The sequence below is a fragment of the Pelophylax lessonae genome, assembly GCF_965119305.1.
Source record: "Pelophylax lessonae genome assembly, chromosome: 4".
In the NCBI taxonomy this organism is placed as follows: domain Eukaryota; kingdom Metazoa; phylum Chordata; class Amphibia; order Anura; family Ranidae; genus Pelophylax; species Pelophylax lessonae.
Window position 1 is genome coordinate 429774887 of NC_138771.1, and position 14713 is coordinate 429789599.

General features: G+C 37.1%; 1 protein-coding gene across 1 annotated transcript in view; it reads right to left on the bottom strand.

The window, feature by feature from the left end:
* The window catches only part of LOC309552111 (protocadherin gamma-C5-like), a 136445-nt gene extending 131831 nt beyond the window's left edge, over positions 1 to 4614 (bottom strand). The window contains exon 1 of the mRNA XM_082252910.1: positions 1918 to 4614. Within this exon, the coding sequence (XP_082109036.1) occupies positions 1918 to 4362 (2445 nt within the window). The 5' untranslated portion in view covers positions 4363 to 4614. The remainder of the gene's footprint in view (positions 1 to 1917) is intronic.
* Between the last annotated feature and the right edge of the window lie 10099 nt (positions 4615 to 14713).

The following is a 14713-nucleotide window of genomic DNA, read 5'->3' on the forward strand; positions in this document are numbered from 1 at the left end:
CAGCCATTTTGTGAGCAACATATTAGTAAGAATGTAGCTTAACAATTTACTGGGAGCAACTTGTCATCTCACTGAAACATTAAACTTTCATCTTCTAGGATCATCTTTACTTAAAGACTGGTTTCTAGTGAGATGATGTTAACAAAATCTCGGTTAACAACAAACCACAAAGTGGCTGCCCTGAGCAAAATGGTACACTGCTTTTATTTTTTAATGACCTGTTTAAACCATCAATATGAATTATAAAGTATGTTTTTTGAAAGGCGTAAAACAAGATGAGAAAAAGAATGTTTCACACACTCATTGACACAAATAAAATATGAAAAATGCTTTATTATGAATGTAATATGTTTTCAAGAAATGAAATGTATTTTTGCATGACCAAAAATGTTAAAATAAGAATTTCATGAGTCATGACAGTTCTTACCCCATCGTATGGTCTTCAAAAGATGCTTGCATGTTAATCAGGACTCACTAAAAACTTTACAAACAAGTCTCCATCGGTATAAATGGATATAAACGTGTCTGCAAAAGCAGACTAAATCTTATGTCAGTGTATTTCAGAGCGTCTCCTTGATTACACTGTAATTATGATGTTTTTGTTTTTTTGCTGGTGTGTACTCCCCAAAAGTCTCTGTTTTGTCCAATACAGTACCAACTTTAAGGCAATATATGAAAGTGCGGCAAGTTTATTAAAAGATGATACATCAGTCAGTTGATTAGTCAGGATCCAAAAACCTGACAATGTTTGATGGACCTTCATCCGTCTTAGAAGCAAAGGATTTCTCAAGTAATATATTCCAGATATTCCAATGTGAAAAGGCTAGGTCTAGATCACATCTTGGCAAGTATTATTGTCCATAAGAATCATTTTTTGCAGTTGGACTCATATAAATATATCCCTAAGGGCAGCTGAAATTTACCACATAAGGACTTCCTTGGGCTAAATAATCATAAACCTATAGTAGGGATATCTACCATAGGCATCTATATTGTTTATTATTTACTTGCCTAGTACTAAATATCTGGGAGCATGGTGTGCAGGATTAAAAAGTAAAACAATTACTTTATTTAGGAATATAATGTAAAAGGAAAAAATGTTATGTATGTTTTAAATCTTTAGACCTATTAGAGTATATATCAGCACTGATCGAGGCACTTTTACACTTAAGTGATTATTCGAAAAATTTTGGCTTAAACATGGTTGGAATATTATCTGATGTATAACCACAAAGTTATGTAAACTGTTGAATATCCTTTCTGATATCCATAACTACTTTATTATTAATGGGATGTCTGCAGCTTTATTATAATAGTTCTCATCTACTATGAAATACTCAAACATTCTGTTATGGTAGTATAACTAAAGATAATCTCCATCAAACAATTGGTTGGAAAGTAAGGAAAAATGCTAAAAATGATATGTACGTCAGTAGCAGCGGTACTAGTATCCTGGCCATGACAACCTGAACTTGATAAAGTCTGAGGAGTAAATACAGACAATTTTTGATTTCCTTGACCTCTAACCAAAATTGTTATAAGGAGCGGTCCTAGCTGCAGAAAGAAATAGTTCAATTATGACATTTTTAGGCCTTGTTGCTACTTAGGTTGGACATATTCTACTTATCCTGTCCTTTAGTACATAGTTAAGCATATTAGCTTTAGATGTATTTTTGTAGTGTATTGCTGTCAAGACCACCTTCTTCTACTCTAAAGGATTTACCTCCCCTACGAAAGTAAATGTAAAAATGTTTTTTTTTAAATAAAGTGGACAGTATGGCGTAATGATGAAAGAAATGTGCTGTAAATATGCTCACCACACTGCTCACAGATGCCATGAAAGATGAAATTGAAAATTTAATGACATTCATCTTGTTTGACTTTGGTTTCAAGCAATGGCAAATTCTGGGAGCTCACCTCATTGGAAGCAATGGAGAAGTTAGGATCTGGAACCAGTATCCCCGGGGAAGAGGAGCTAGCTGTGACATGAGGTGGCCTCATAAACATAAACTCACTAATATCTGAGACTGGGGAGAAACATGTTCTGACCCTTCTGTTAGATGGGATATTTCCAGCACAATCCACTCGGACACCTATTATAGTGTTACAAAGGCTTGGGTGAAGCTGAAACGTTCCATGTAGCTTAGATCCTGCCACCACTGCTTTCTTTTGACTTTGTCGGCAACAAAGAGGGAAATTCTTGTTTTCGCATTTGTGAATTTTAATTCCAAGGGCTGCCAAACCAATTAATGAGATGACAGAAATGACAATTAAACATACAATCAAGTACAAAGTAAGGCTAGAGATATTCCTTTTTTTAGAGTGGTCCTTTACACCCTGTGACACCTCTAGGTCTTTGTCTTCTAGGGTCATCATTACTGTAACTGAAGTGGATAAACAGGGTTCTCCAGAATCTTTTACCAACAAAAGCAGCTCATGTAGAGTTGGATCAACATCTTGAATAGCACGTTTAGTCTTTATTTCACCAGTTCTCATTACAATACTGAAGAGAGTGGGATCCGTTGCTTCAAGTAAGTTGTAGGAAAGCCAAGCATTTCGACCTGAGTCATGGTCTACAGCAGATATTTTGCTTACCATAACATTTGGTCCAGTGGAACGTGGAATCTTACATTGGGCAACTGAATTAGCTCCAACTACAGGAAAGACAACCACTGGAGAATTATCATTTTGATCAAGAACAAAAACATGCACTACAGTCTTATTTTTAAGAGGTGGAGAGCCAGCATCAGAAACTTCAATTTGAAACTGGAAGTAGTTAATCCTTTCATAATCCAGGGGAAATTTTAGGTAGACCTGTCCATTTTCAGAGTTTATGTATATGTGAGATGTGCTACCATAGTCATCTTTAGGATTTTGTAAGATGGAATAAGAAAGCCGTGAATTTTGATCCAAATCTGGGTCCGTAGCTGAAACAGTACAAAGTAACTCACCAGCTTTATTATTCTCCTCCACGAAGACCTCATAAACTGGTTCAACAAACCGGGGAGTGTTGTCATTCACATCAGATACTACAACTGATATGACTTTCACTGTGGAAAGAGGGGGATTACCCATATCTTTTGCAGTTATTGTTATATGGTATTCAGAAACGCTTTCACGGTCCAAATGATCACTTGTTATTAAGGAAAACTGGTGCTCAAAATCTTCCCTTACAGTGAATGGAAGGTTTTTGTCTACTTGGCATTGCACCCTTCCATTATCACCATGATCTTTGTCTTTTATAGTTATAACAGCAACTACTGTCCCAGGTGGTGAGTCTTCTGGCACTGAGCTAGAAAATGCACTTATAGTCATCTCAGGAGTATTATCATTTACATCAATAATATGGACAATTACACTGCAATGTTCTTCCATGATAGGACTTCCCTTATCTCTAGCTTCAATGTCAATCTCATAAACTGAAATCTCTTCAAAATCCAAATTTCCAAGTACCCGAATTTCACCTATTTCTGAATTCAGCTGAAATATATTGCTTAAGGCATCAGAATTGTGACTGCTAAAAAAGTACTCAATCTCTCCATTAGGCCCTTCATCTAGGTCTGTTGCATTAAGTTTAATGACTAAAGAGTTTTTGGGGGCGTTTTCTTTCAACTGGACATTATAAGAAGGCTGATCAAATGCTGGGTGATTATCATTAGCATCCAGGACTATGATTGTGATCTGCATGGTGCTTGACCTACATGGAACACCACCATCTTCTGCTTTCAGTACTAGGTGGTGGACAGCTGTCTGTTCTCTATCAAGAGCCTTTTCTAGAACTAACTCTGGGAATTTACTACCATCAGCACGCTTTTTCACAATCAGAGCAAAATTTTCACTGGGGCTGAGATGGTATTCCTGCAAAGCATTAGAGCCTATATCTGGGTCTTGTGCATTTGGAATAAGAAACCTAGCACCAGGGGATGCCAACTCATTTATTTTTAAAGTCAGCTCTTCACTCTGGAATCGAGGGGAATTATCATTAATGTCTAATATTTCCACCTCAATCCTGTATACTTCTACTGGATTCTCTATAGCAAATTTCAGATTTAATATACATGAAACACTCTGTCCACAAAGCAGCTCTCTATCTATTCTGTCATTCACCAATATGGCTCCATTGTTTACATTTACAGAGAAATATTGGGAATCAGAATCGGAAAGTACCTGGAGATTAGCAGCTACTAGTTTGGCCACATCTGTTCCAAGATCCTTAGCGATATTCCCAACAATTTCTCCCCTGTTCAGCTCCTCAGGGATAGAGTACCGGAACTGTGCATATGTAAGGTTTACAAGCAGCCACAAAGGAAAGAGATGCAGTATTCCTACTTGCAAAACACGGTAACCTGCTGGATGAATCATTGCAAATAATGCCTGGTATGTCCCCTTTTCCCCTTCAGCACATCTTGATCACCGAGCGGTTAATCCTTAAGGAAAAAAAGAAGGATGCAATCGACGTTGTTTTGTCATTTCTTTTTCCATCAGGCAGAGAGACTACGGTAAAATCTAGCTGGCAACAGAAAGGAAACGAAGGAGGAGCGAGTACATAGCAGCCATTGAATTGTATGCAGCACTGCATTGGCTCACGTTATGTTTTAGTGTATCCAATCATCAGCCAGAAAAATATGTTCCCTGTATTAAAATCAGTTACCAACATTTAAGAGAAGCAAATTCAAATTTAACGCTACCTGTTCTCAATGTGTCGCTGAAAAAACAGGATTAAAAAATGTAACATTCAAGTTGGAATATTCCATACTGTAACTCTTTACTTGCCAACGCATGCAACACTTCTCTGAATTCCTAGGAGTTTATTGAACAGCTAGTATTGATCTAAGCCAAACTGTGATCCATATCAAATATATCAGCTCCAATAAAACAGTCTATAACTATATTCTATGGACAAAAGGAACAGCAGCTACAGCCAAACAGTGACAAATGACGAGAATCTGAAATGGAATGTGGGTTTTCATCATTTACAATGTGTTTTGGAAACAGAAGAAAACATTACTCCCACAACACAATCTGCCGTTCTCACATAGAGAGCTAATTAATATACCATTGTAATAAATTATCAAGTGTCAGCCTAACAGATTTTATTTTAAATCCTGAAACATCAGTTCCTCATTCGCTTACACGACTGTGACACCAGGACTATACAAGACATAAACAATGCATTACTAATAATAGCACAGTGTATTGTTCATTTGGAATAATTTAAGCACTATTTGCAGCTGTTTAATGCATGCTTCTTCTTTAAAAATGTGTTATGGTTGTTGAACCTTAAAATTCTATTTAGGATTCAGTAACAATCTTTTGAATGTGTTTGTTGCTTGCAGTGATTAAAGTTTCTCCAAAACAGCAACAAAAAACACTTATTAGTTAGCTCAGGAAATTTGAAGAATAATTCCTAGGCTTCAGTCATTTACTTAGTACCTAAGAAAACAACCATACTTGCCATTTTAGTTCATATCCTTTATAATATAGTCCACAAATAATCCAGAGAATGCAAGCAACAAACACATGCAGGTTGAGGAGTTAAAATCCTGTGATAGCGTGGATAGCTGACCGAATCCGTTACTGGTCTTCTCAAACAGAAATTGTGCTTCTCGCTCCTGGAGTAGCTATTCTTTAGCAGTGTAAATGACAAGAAGAGGAGAGGAGGGGAGTGATCCAGCCATTCATTGCTAGTGGGGGAAGGAAACAAAGACGGAATTGGATACAATACCCTCCACATGTCAGTTTAACATGGTCCTGTTAGACATGAATTTCAATAGGTTCTTCATAATAAGTATGTTAAGCAACTGTTTCGAAATGGTTGCTAATAGGAAAAAAAAACCCCAACAAAATGCAATAAAAATGAAAGATTGATTAGATTAACTAAGAATTAATCTAAGAAGCATGATTTTAATGGCACCAGAAAGGAGACAAGGAGAATCTGAGAGATGCATGATTCCATAAATACATCTACAAATGTGTGTGTATATATATATATATATATATATATATATACATACACACAGGGGTGGGAATATAAAAAATGAAGCAGAAACGTGACACAAAGTGGTGCTGTTGTCACAGCAACCTATCTGGCACTTAGTGTATTTTCACAGAGAATAATAAATGACGTAAAAATGGTTGTTATGCTGTACAGATACACCCCTGTTTATTTGTACTGTTTTTAATAAATCACAAGAATAGCCAGTTACTACTACTGACAGGTACTGGGTGTGTTACATGTATTGCCTAAGAATATTGTAGTTTTTCTTCAAATTCTTTAAATTTTTTTACACTTATCATAAAGAAATCCAGCAACAAGCTGACAGGCAGTTAGGTTTATGGGTCACAGTTAATGCAGCTGTGGCTTGAGAAGGTTGTTCTATATAAGGCCTCATGCACACTGAGCACTTGCATAGCTCCTCTGAATGCCTTTTCTCTTGGCAGGAGAAAAGCTGCTTAAAAAATGAGGTAAAGGCTGTGTATTGCACATGCGTTTATGCAAGTTCACGCTTGTGCACGTTCATGCATTTTATTGCCCAGAATATTAATTTATTCTGGCAATTAGATAGCATTACCATGCAAACACACAATTGTGCCTAAATGTGCCTAGCATGTATATGCGTGTTCCATGTTTATTTCTGGCCAAAAGCTCCTCTCCTGAACTCACTGGTGATGAGTTTTATTTCTGCTTGTATACACTCCTCTTCTAGTATACCTGTAAATGCCTGTGTGTGCATGGACACATAGGCTAACCTAGAGCTTGATTTACAGCCAGAAAAAAAAGAGCCTATGAAGCACCACACCAATGAGGGCCGATGGAAGATGACTGACCCAAAAGCCTTGCAAGCCGCCGGACACCTCTGACACCCTGGGTATGACATATTTCAAAGTGATAATGCAATTACACAGACAACACACTGTAGCAAAGTAAACAAATATTTTACTTAAGATTCTTGAAGCAGATAAGAACAAGAATGATTTAGGCAGATATCTTTCAGTGTTAAACTCTTTATCTTGGTAAATATGCAAAGGGTATGCAATGTAAAAAAAAATCACAATAGTCAAACAATAGTAACCAGTAGGTCCTGGAAGAACCTATGGACCCAGGTATAAAAGAAACAAGAACGACCTTTTATGTCAGACTGGGAGCTGGCAATGGTGGATCTGCTTGATTAATCTCTGGAGACTCTCCACATCGTCTCGGCCACGGCGCCTTACTGCATCCCCCGGATCAGCCAGGTCCCTGCTCTAAGCTGAAGGCCTTGGTCCCAAGAGAAAGACTCCTTCCTGGACCAGGCTATTTATGTCCTCACCCAGCATTTTTCTCTCTCTCCCAGCCGGCTGGAACTTGTAGTCTGCAGCAGTCTGACTCCAATGCAAATCCTGGCTCCTTGGACCACATATCAAATGATCCCTTGCTCTCACCTGTGTTCTCTGTGTGGTCTGCATTCAGGAGATGATGACACAGTGTCTAGACTGAGCACTACAGGGAAACTTACTGCAGCTGGTGTTACAGAGTGTCGCTTAGGGCCTGATTCATAGTACGGCGAATTGGCGTTTCGGCGTGATTTTGCGAAGCGGCGATTATTTAAGTCTGAAATTGGCATTCAAAGAACGGCGGGCGGAAAATAGCGCCTAGTGTGAGATTCATTAAGATGCAATATGGTCAGAGCGCGACTTAAAACCACGCCAGCTAAAAGCTCGACTAAAGTTTAGCCAAATTTTCCCCTGTACCCCCAAAAATCCCAAATCACTGTGGAAGGTGTGGAAGTCAATTTGGAGATGACTTGCGTTTAAAAAATCTCAAAAACTGACTTAGAAAGAGAGATATCTGCGAAAGTGTGGAAAGGTTAAACAGCTCCTCCAGCCGCGAGCTGCGAACTCGCGAATGTGCGCATGCGCAACGCCAAATTGGCTCAAAAAATTTCGCCAGCGCGATTTTGGGTCAATTTTTTTTTGAATACCGCTTGCAAATCCGCTGTCTCGCCCATAGAAAATGGCAAAAACCGGCGGAATTGGAAAAACATGCACACTTCCAACAAGGGATCCTTTAGTAAACACCATCACATTCCATACACCTTTCCTGCTAACTCCGAAATCATAGCAGTCAAATCTACAGTGTTTATATAGAACCTCCACATTCTCTGAAAAAACCCACAAAATATTACATTGGGGAATTGGTCGTCAGATAGAAAAAAAATAGATGTAAAACATATTTCAAAGAAAGATTATTAGCATTTCACACATATCAAGGAAATGTCACAATTTTGACAATATTTTATGTGTTTCCAAAGAATGTTTTTAGAAATATATTGCAAATACTACCTTTTCTTCCATATGGGTATGGCCAAGTGTTACCATTTTACTACACATTTAACTGAAGGTATATATATATCCCTTATACTTGGCTAATTAGCAAAGTATGCCCAACAAACAAATAGAGCTTTAGCTCACAATATTGCTACATATTGACTTTATGTGGCATCTTTTGTATTTTGTTCATGTCTTTAGATTAAAAGTTTGCTGATACACATGCCTTTTTCAAACATGAACAAAATTAATGATGTCAACATTTGGAGGATTGGAGATATCCAAGTGTTGCCCATACAGAGGGCACCTTCCGGATTCGAACTTACAAACCTACAGCAGGAAGGCAGACTCCCTAATCATTGTGCTATTTCTCAGTGAGCGTTGGGTGTTTTCCTCATGCTGTCAAAATGCTCACATGGGAACAGGGGCCATTGAACTGAATAGGATTGGATTTTTTGCCTGTTTTGGGAGCTGATCCTTGAGCTGGACAAATCCCCCTCAAACGCCCCCAAACGGGCTACGTTCACATGTACGTGTTTGTGGTCTGTTTTTGGGGCTTTTGTAGGTGATTTCATATAACAATGCCTGCCCAAAAAATGCATGTCAAAACGCCTGTGAAAACGCCAGCCAAAATGCACATAAGAACGCCTGATATAATTGCCACGCCAAATTTAGGGATGTTCATGAGTGATGAGTCAGATTGTTGGCTTACATATCTGGTCAATTGTCACAATCTCACTTCCCAAATCCCAAAAGGTGTGTTTCAATTGTTTACCTAAATATATATTTCTCTCTCACGTAATTGTATATATATGTATGTATTCCTGTATCTAAACATTCTAAATAATGACTAGCAAACTTCAAGAGAGAATTTTTTCAATTCACATATACTATACACACCTACATACATTTCTATTCCTCATTTCTATTTCCCTTGTTTTGGCAACTGAGCATGCTCCAAAACACACAGGACACACACAGTTAATTTTTGGACTGGGCGTTACCATTCTGGGTGTGTTTGCTTGGATTATATATAGCTCACTCAGACATCAGGAAAGATTTGACCTACGAAGAGGTCCAATATATTTGTGTGTCACATGTTTTATGGGTAACATTTTTGGCCCTTTGTTATTTATGGAGGTGAGATTTGGCTGTGTTGTGTGTTGACTCTCTGTAAGTATTTATTGCTGTTAACATAATTCTGTCAATCTGCACATGCATCTGTTGATTATGGGCTCTTTGTCGATGTATATGGTCTAAATGTTGTACAAAGGTTGTTTTGGTTTGAAAAATACAAATGTAATAAACAGCATGTTTCCAATTTTTTTTTAAAATGTCTTCATGTGTCTAAATAAAGTTTTCTGGTGTCCACAAATGTATGTATTTGTATTTCTTTTTCTAAGTTAAATCTGCTTAATGGTTGTGTATGTTCATAGGGCAAACATTGGGGAATAGATCTGCCACAAATAAATCATTAAAGACATGTCCAGCTGTCTCCATCCCTAATAACATAGAGCAAAAAAGGAGAGAAAAAAGTGGGACTTTAAATGAGTTCAGCTGAACATATATAATTTTTATTTGATGTATAATATGTATAGCCTGAAAGATCTCAGAAATCGAGAATCAATCGGTAATTAGATGTTAAGTAAATAATTAATTATATGGGACATGACAGATATGGCTCTCAATAAGACTAGCCAAAACATTATTAATTGAGCGAATACATGTAGAAATGACATATCTAAAACTAAAATTCATAAATACACGATTTATTGTGACAACAGATATTCCATGGGTGCTCAGTCTACCAACATATAAAGTTGATATACAAACTTTAATGTGACCCAGAAAATGGGGACCACTAGGACGTTGACACAAGTAACAATCCAATATTACATTCACAATCTAGAATATGACATATACAAATCCTCATCTCAAATAATGTACACAGAATATAAGCAGTATATAAATAAGGATAAATACATTAATAATATATCCATGAAGATGATATATACAGAACAGATTCGTTAAAGGACTGGAATTTTCTTGAAGACATGATCTTAGAATGAACGGAGATTTGATGAATATTTATGATTAAAATACTTGTAAGCTCGACGCGTTTCGTGGCTCTACGTCCACTCATCAGGAGCATAAGGAAAATAGTGTGTATTGATTGTGTATCTGAAAAAGTGAATATATATTATACCAAAGTATTAATATTACAAACAGGGGAAGAGAAAGAGGGGAAGAAAAATAAATAAAAATAGTTATATATAGGAAAGTATGGAGTAAACACTTACTGAAGTGATGTAATACCTCCAAACAATCCACTTTTAGAGAGGAGGTTTTAGGAAACGAGCCGGGAGAAGCCTGACCCGGGGCTGAGGCATGGACCACATCCACTATAATGGGAGCGAGCAGCAGGGAGGTATGAGCCAAAGTTGAAGATAAAGGGACATAGAGTTGAGCTGTAGTTTTTCTCATCAAAGATTGACATAGTGGAAACTCCAAAGTCAATGAGATCTGAAATCATATATACTAAATTACACTGCATTCAGTTAAAATCTTTCTTGTCAGAGAAGAAACTGATGTTCATAAAGAGACTAATATTTGCCAGATACAGAGAAAACTCTGTTCAAAAATAAGAGCAGAGGAGCAAAACCAAAAGGAGAAATCTCTGTTTAAAGATGAGAGGACCAGGGTGAGACATCAAAATAGATCCCAGAGATATACGTGTATCAGAAAGTATTAGTCAATCAGAGAGGGTACCAGGAAGAGTGGAAAAACTGGATAGATATCTTCACCAAAGGAAAAGTAAGAAACAGGAATAAACGGCAAGGAAAAATGATGAGAAATAAATATTAAGTGAAGAAATGTGATATACAACCAGTATAGGGGATGTGAAAAATATGAGTGCAAACAGGGGTTGATTAGAAAGCCATAATAAGGCATATGTCATAGACTGATTTATGCCGTGAATCTACTAGTTATGTATGCAATTGGTGAACAGGGTAGACCCACATGTGATATAAAAATAAAGAAGAATCACCAGAGTGCAGTGGTAAAAAGGAAAGGATGAATGAGGTGAAGCCCGAAGTGAATGAGACAACACAGATTATTATAGTTGTGTGTACAAATAGTAAACCCAAATATGTTATAAAATAACAATCACCTGAATAGTATATCCAGAGAAAGTGGAGTGAAGCCCAAAGTGAGTGAGGAAGCGCAGTTATAAACGTGGGTGTATGAAAGTAATAGTGAGGCGTCCCAAAAACACGGGGGGAAAAAAAAAAAAAAAAAAAAAAAAGAAGATTTATTAATAAATGAACCAGAAAGTGATGGGTAACATATACAGAGAGTCACCGAACTCCAGTGTGAAAAAGAATAAAGACTAGATACCATAGTAAGTATGGAGGCTCTAGTAAAGTCCAAGGGTGTCCTAAAGATGTGATAAATCATATACAGACAGCAAAGAAAATTCCATGCAATAGGGATGACGGTTGTATTAGCAGATCGTAGGCTTAATTACCGCAGATAGGATATATAAATACATAACCGAGGTCCAGTGTAACGATAGAAGATAAGTTCATGACCAGCCTGCAAGTCCCAGAGTATGGATGTGAACCACGCCAACGCTATGTTGGCGTCGGATATATGAGGGCGGAGAACAGGACCTCCCATATCCGGTCAGAGGACCGGATGTTGGTCGGATAGATCCGCCTCCGATCGCAGATGGATATCGGCAGCCATAGCAACGCGGCGTCAAATAGACGCCGCCTAGCTCGCCCGCTATGCATAGCGCCGATGGTAGGAGCATAGCCCCGCCCCCAGCCTGGGTGTAAAAACAGAGGCAGACTCGGGGAAGGGGCGGCTAAAAGTACCATCGCAGCCCCGGGAAAAGGAAAACCGGGCTGCAACCATGACCTCCAAATTAGAGTGGGGATGAATATCTAGTCAGAAATTATAAAGATATATAGTAGCTGAAAATAAAGGGCAATATTATGTATGTGATAGAAGAAAATACTATAAGAAGTAGAAATAAAAGAAATAAATATATAAGGTAGAATATATATTGATAAGCAGAAAAATTAATGATTGATGAATGTAGGGAACATAGGTGGCAGACCTATATAACGGGTGTCTTCCACCCAGAAAATCTAATAGGGCAAACATTGGGGAATAGATCTGCCACAAATAAATCATTAAAGACATGTCCAGCTGTCTCCATCCCTAATAACATAGAGCAAAAAAGGAGAGAAAAAAGTGGGACTTTAAATGAGTTCAGCTGAACATATATAATTTTTATTTGATGTATAATATGTATAGCCTGAAAGATCTCAGAAATCGAGAATCAATTGGTAATTAGATGTTAAGTAAATAATTAATTATATGGGACATGACAGATATGGCTCTCAATAAGACTAGCCAAAACATTATTAATTGAGCGAATACATGTAGAAATGACATATCTAAAACTAAAATTCATAAATACACGATTTATTGTGACAACAGATATTCCATGGGTGCTCAGTCTACCAACATATAAAGTTGATATACAAACTTTAATGTGACCCAGAAAATGGGGACCACTAGGACGTTGACACAAGTAACAATCCAATATTACATTCACAATCTAGAATATGACATATACAAATCCTCATCTCAAATAATGTACACAGAATATAAGCAGTATATAAATAAGGATAAATACATTAATAATATATCCATGAAGATGATATATACAGAACAGATTCGTTAAAGGACTGGAATTTTCTTGAAGACATGATCTTAGAATGAACGGAGATATGATGAATATTTATGATTAAAATACTTGTAAGCTCGACGCGTTTCGTGGCTCTACGTCCACTCATCAGGAGCATAAGGAAAATAGTGTGTATTGATTGTGTATCTGAAAAAGTGAATATATATTATACCAAAGTATTAATATTACAAACAGGGGAAGAGAAAGAGGGGAAGAAAAATAAATAAAAATAGTTATATATAGGAAAGTATGGAGTAAACACTTGCTGAAGTGATGTAATACCTCCAAACAATCCACTTTTAGAGAGGAGGTTTTAGGAAACGAGCCGGGAGAAGCCTGACCCGGGGCTGAGGCATGGACCACATCCACTATCATCATTACATCAGTAAGTGTTTACTCCATACTTTCCTATATATAACTATTTTTATTTATTTTTCTTCCCCTCTTTCTCTTCCCCTGTTTGTAATATTAATACTTTGGTATAATATATATTCACTTTTTCAGATACACAATCAATACACACTATTTTCCTTATGCTCCTGATGAGTGGACGTAGAGCCACGAAACGCGTCGAGCTTACAAGTATTTTAATCATAAATATTCATCAAATCTCCGTTCATTCTAAGATCATGTCTTCAAGAAAATTCCAGTCCTTTAACGAATCTGTTCTGTATATATCATCTTCATGGATATATTATTAATGTATTTATCCTTATTTATATACTGCTTATATTCTGTGTACATTATTTGAGATGAGGATTTGTATATGTCATATTCTAGATTGTGAATGTAATATTGGATTGTTACTTGTGTCAACGTCCTAGTGGTCCCCATTTTCTGGGTCACATTAAAGTTTGTATATCAACTTTATATGTTGGTAGACTGAGCACCCATGGAATATCTGTTGTCACAATAAATCGTGTATTTATGAATTTTAGTTTTAGATATGTCATTTCTACATGTATTCGCTCAATTAATAATGTTTTGGCTAGTCTTATTGAGAGCCATATCTGTCATGTCCCATATAATTAATTATTTACTTAACATCTAATTACCGATTGATTCTCGATTTCTGAGATCTTTCAGGCTATACATATTATACATCAAATAAAAATTATATATGTTCAGCTGAACTCATTTAAAGTCCCACTTTTTTCTCTCCTTTTTTGCTCTATGTTATTAGGGATGGAGACAGCTGGACATGTCTTTAATGATTTATTTGTGGCAGATCTATTCCCCAATGTTTGCCCTATTAGATTTTCTGGGTGGAAGACACCCGTTATATAGGTCTGCCACCTATGTTCCCTACATTCATCAATCATTAATTTTTCTGCTTATCAATATATATTCTACCTTATATATTTATTTCTTTTATTTCTACTTCTTATAGTATTTTCTTCTATCACATACATAATATTGCCCTTTATTTTCAGCTACTATATATCTTTATAATTTCTGACTAGATATTCATCCCCACTCTAATTTGGAGGTCATGGTTGCAGCCCGGTTTTCCTTTTCCCGGGGCTGCGATGGTACTTTTAGCCGCCCCTTCCCCGAGTCTGCCTCTGTTTTTACACCCAGGCTGGGGGCGGGGCTATGCTCCTACCATCGGCGCTATGCATAGCGGGCGAGCTAGGCGGCGTC